Source organism: Zea mays, chromosome 3 (assembly GCF_902167145.1).
Source record: "Zea mays cultivar B73 chromosome 3, Zm-B73-REFERENCE-NAM-5.0, whole genome shotgun sequence".
Classification (NCBI taxonomy): domain Eukaryota; kingdom Viridiplantae; phylum Streptophyta; class Magnoliopsida; order Poales; family Poaceae; genus Zea; species Zea mays.
Window position 1 is genome coordinate 217,380,782 of NC_050098.1, and position 4,837 is coordinate 217,385,618.

The 4,837-nt window shown below is 58.2% G+C and overlaps 1 protein-coding gene across 2 annotated transcripts; it reads left to right on the top strand.

Annotated features, from left to right (window-relative positions):
- The first annotated feature begins 215 nt into the window (after positions 1-215).
- On the top strand, positions 216-4,837 carry LOC100279123 (uncharacterized). Of its 2 annotated transcripts, XM_035965804.1 has the most exons (3): positions 216-846; positions 925-3,535; positions 3,644-4,837. In XM_035965804.1, exons 2-3 carry the CDS (start codon positions 3,348-3,350, stop codon positions 4,290-4,292), a joined length of 837 nt encoding a protein of 278 aa, XP_035821697.1. In that variant the 5' UTR covers positions 216-846; positions 925-3,347; the 3' UTR covers positions 4,293-4,837. The 2 variants fall into 2 exon arrangements, with proteins under 2 accessions (XP_035821697.1, NP_001145636.2); NM_001152164.2 differs by lacking the exon at positions 216-846 and having other exon boundaries at positions 3,275-3,535; positions 3,644-4,787.

Sequence of the window (4,837 nt, forward strand, 5' to 3'; positions counted from 1 at the left end):
GATGCAAACCTTGCACAGGTCCGCCGCGTATAAAAAAAGTCCCGAGCAAACAGAGCCGTGCTCGCTCGCCTCGCCTGCCAGCACAGCAGAGCGCGCAGACGCATACCGGCGGACCGGCCGGCCGTGCCGCTCGCGTTGCCGAAGCCCGGCCTCGGACGACGACGCCGCGCTCCGTGTCTCGGGCACAAGACCTTCGCCTGTGACTCCGAGTAAGCTCTCTCGTCTCGTCACCCCCACCTTTCAGATATGCATGCTTGTGCTTTTGAGCAGAGAAAAGAAACTTGCTTCGCATGGGGGCCGTAGACCTTTTTCCCGCGCCCGCGCTTACTTTCGCTCGCTCCGCAAAACGCCAAAGCTGGCCCGGCAGCACAGCAGCCAGCAGCCAGCAGGCATCCTCCGCTCGGCGGTCGCTGATGATGAAACTGCAAAACTGTTGCTTTTTTTTTTGCATTGATGATGGACGACGTGAAATCAGGTTCGGCTAGGCCGCAGTTGGCGCGTTGCTAGACGACAAAAAATGTCACGTACTACTCAGTCACAGGTAGTACTAGTAGTGAACGATAGAGAGCAGAAATACAGCACGAGTATTGTGTGCTGGCCTGGCAGTAGTACATACAGCACTCACAGGACTGACTGTAAGTAGGAGCTCGCAGCTGCAGCTGCAGTTTCACTTTTTTCAGAAAGGAAGGCGGCCCTCTCCAAACACTACGCTACGCACGCTAGACGCGCCACCGATTTCTGTGTACACCAGTGGAAGGAGACGGCCTCGGCAAGCGTGGCGTCCCTACTAGGAGATCTAGCCGCTGCCTGCAGTCTGCAGCGAGACCCGCGCCGCAACGCTGGCAGGTGCCGTCCCTGCCGCCGAGGATTCCTCAAGCAAGAAGGTCTTTAGCCGCATTGCTGATTCACTCTCTGTTCGTTCAGGTCGAGCGCAACGAACCGACAAGATGTGTGCAGCTGCAACCTCTCCCTTTTTCTTCAGCCATCGAACAGCTCATCACGTAGTACTAGTGCTCCGTTGCGGGGGCAGGGCAGTGGACCTCTACGTACGCTAGCTTCGTTATTACAAATACGAATAATGGGGCCTGCTTTGCTTAACCGCCGGACGCGCGCACTTGCACATCGAGGGAGCGTGCGGCTTTGGTCGCCATCTATAGCCCGCAGTCGCCATCATCGTGTCTTCCCCCCGAGGTTGTTGTGGTCATCTAAACCTGCTGCAATGATTTGGGGACGGAGACGGCACGGCAGGTTCAGGTTGGCGCTTGAGCAGTACTAGTACACCCGTTATTTAATTCGCTGTCTCGACGTGCGCCGCATTAGTTACGAACTGATGGCGGACGTACTTTAAAAAAAAAAACAGGAACGCCTGTCCCCCTATTTGTTCGAGACCTGCAGCTGCGTTGTGGTAGAAAATCAGTGCAAATCGTGATAAAGGTTTCCCGCTTCTGATGCACTCCTACGTACTATTTTATCTGAAGTTTTGAACCTCACCTTTTCTCTATTGTTCGAAACTTTGACCTTAGTTTTGAATACGACGAGGGATCAAAGGTAGGATCGAAAAACTCTGCAAATCGGGCCGGAGCGATAACAAATAAATAAATAAAAATAAAACCCCACTATTGGGATTTAGGGTTCCACGGCGGTCCAGATACTACCAGATTCCCCCTACCCCCGACATGACATCCGTGGCCCCCCAGCTATTTCAACCTGCGTGCGCCCAAGATCGACCGACCGATGACTCATCGTCCAATAGTAAAAAGCACATAAATATTTCAAGAATATGAAAAACTAAAACCGAAGCATACACATAGGTGCATTATTTGCAACTGTCCTTGGCACATCATCCATCTGCTGCAAGCCTGCAACGTACTGTACCTATCGCTGGAGAGACTACAGTAAGAGAGGCGAGAAATCCAGCCAGCCAGCACCGAGGGCATGCTGTGCACAGTGCAGGGCATTCGGGCCCCAGAGGCCTTTGAATGAGGGCATGCATGAGCCGCATCTATGCAAGCAATCTTTTAAACGATATACGTACCCAAACCCCGGCAATTTACTGCTCCACGCCGGGCCCACCCCTGGGTCAGGCGGCAGCAGGGTATCGGCCGGCGGACGACGAAGAGATCCATGGCTGCTGCCGCTGCCGCTGCCTGGCCAGCATGCATGGTCGGGTGCTGATGCGCCCTACAGTTCCCGTCTGTACCCGTCCAACGTGTTCGCACAGTGTGCCCCCCTGGACCAGGATGACAATATAGATGTCCAAACGGGCCACCCGGCACGGACCCGGCCCGAACCCGTTTCGGCCCGGTACGAATAGGGCCGGGCCAGGCACGGCCCGTTGATGCTTCGGGCCGGGTCGGGCTGGCCCACGTGCCTAGAGACATGCCCAAACCCGGCACGCACAGGGAAAAATCGTGCCGGGCCGGCCCGTTGGCCCGGTGGGCCTCAACGGACCGGGCCGGACACTGGCCCGAACCAACAGTAGAACGGTATATAAATACATATATTTAACATAATTAATCATATATAATAACATATTATTTATATATATTAAGACAACAAAATATTTATGTATGCATTTTATATTTATGTATGCATTTTATATATGTTTGGCCGCGTATTTAGTATTTACATACTATGAGAGAATTAAATGTATTTACATATTTAGTATTTACATAAATATGCGGGCCGCCGTCGTGCCGACCCATTTATCGTGCCGGGCCGGGCCAAAGCACGCGGGCCGCCGTATGTGCCCATACCCGGCCCGCTAAACGGGCCGTGCCGGCCCGGGCCCGTAACCGACCGTGCCGGGCCGTGTTTGGACCGGGCTAAATTCGTGTCGTGCCACAGGCCAAACGGGCGGCCCGCACTGTTTGGACATCTATAGATGACAACTCCCGCAGCAGGACGCCAAGCAGCGGAGGAGAGAGCAGGGAGCTGCGCCTTGCAGTCCTGGAGTTCCGTAACGGTAAACCGTTGATTTGGTGCCAGTCGAGTCGCGAGATTACTGCTGTGGTTTCTTTTCAGAATCTATTTATGTGTTTTTTTTTCACGTGTGGACGGACGGTCTCACTGGCCCCGACCTTTTGCAGCTGCTGAGCCTGCTGTGGCTTGCTTTTGAGATCGAGCGTTCTGTTCTTGGACGTGGCGCTTGCGTGGCAGTAGCGAGCGGCCTATAATGGCGGCAGCGGTTCCGTCTTGGTCTTGGCGGTCTGGTCTGGTCGTCTACTCCAGCCAGCCAAGCCAACCCACTACTCGGTGCCTCGCTCGCCATCCGCCAAAACCTTCCATTTCCATGGGGTTTTGCACATTGCCCCGCATGTGTCCGTGTCCGCGCCTCCGTTTGCAACATGTGGCGGCGTTCCCGGCCCGCCACTGTGCCGGAAAACGACACATTCCCGTCAGGCCTCAGCGGCAGCGCAGGCGCAGCGCAGTCCACCACTCCACATTATTACTGCCCCGCCCCCCTTTACTCGCCAGCCCTCCTCCGGCCTCCCGCTGCTCGCTCGCCCCCTCGAAAACCAGCGGCGAATTCGTGGTTTGTGTGTGTGATGCGGTGACGCCATGGCCGTCTGGCCTCTTTCTTCAGTTGCCATTCAGCTCACGGTTCGCTCCTCCTCCTCCTCCTCCTCCCCGCGATGGACAGGCCGCATCGGCATCGGAATGAGGACTTGACCGGCGGGCGCGCCGGGGTTCGTCGCGGCGGCGGCGGCGGCGCGATGGAGGCGAGCCGGCGCGGGCGGTTCCACCGCCACGATGGGCCCGCCGCGCCCGTCCCGGTGGTGGACCAGGCGGACTGCACGGCGCAGACGTGCCGGTCCTGCGTGGCGGTGACGCTGGCGGACGCCATCGCGCTCGGCTGCTGCCCGTGCGCGGTGGTCAGCCTGCTGGGGCTGGCGCTCGTCAAGGCCCCGCTCGCCCTGGCGCGCCGCTGCCTGCGGCGGCTGCGCGGCGAGCTGCGGCACAGGAAGCGGGTGCGCGACATGCACGGCCCCGCCGACAAGGCCAAGTGCCGCAGCTCCGACGCCGGCGCCGCGTCGAGGGGCGCGTGGGCCTTGGAGGCGGCCGCGCGGGCGAGGGCGAGCAACTCGTCGTCGTCAGGCTCAGGCAGGCTCGACGCGGAGAAGGTGTGGATGGAGGAGATGTACCGGGTGGGGCACTGGGGGTTCGGCCGCCTGTCCGTCTCCGTCTCCGTCTCCGTCACCCCTCCCCCGCCCGTCTGGCCCGGACGCAGCCCCGACGGCGACGGCGGCGGCGGCGGGAGAAAGGACGTGGACCTGCGGTGCGAGTCGTGACAGGGGAAGCCGCGCGACCGTTCGTCCTTCTGCCGGACAGCTCCGTGGCAATGCCGGAAGTTGTCCTCTGACTTTGCACGGTGAAATGAGAGTGCATGGTCCGTGCATCGGAGCTCCGAGGAGAATCTGCTTGGGGGAAGAAGCGCTAAGCTATGATTGGACCCGGGCGTGGGGATTGCTGCTTGATTCGCCGCCTTGGCGGCAGGTCGTCGTGTCGCGCAGCCCCAGCCCAGCCAGAACGATTCATCAGACTTCCAGTGCACAGCGGCAAACCCGGAGGGCCTTCTGCAGTTGCCCTTCCAAGTGGCCGTGTCGTAGTCGTAGCTTCCATTTGTTTTTCCTCCTCTTGGTTCTGGAACCCCGGCCCTGTATTTTTACAAGCTGTACATATTCGAGCGGCCGAGTTCTTCCATGCTGCTGTAATTTTTTTGGGCGATCTCTGACTCTCTGTATATACTCGCCTTTCTTTTTATTTCCCGGAAATAATGTGCATCCGTGGCTCGAATCGAATCGGATCACTTCCCGGAAATGCTCTTCATACGAAA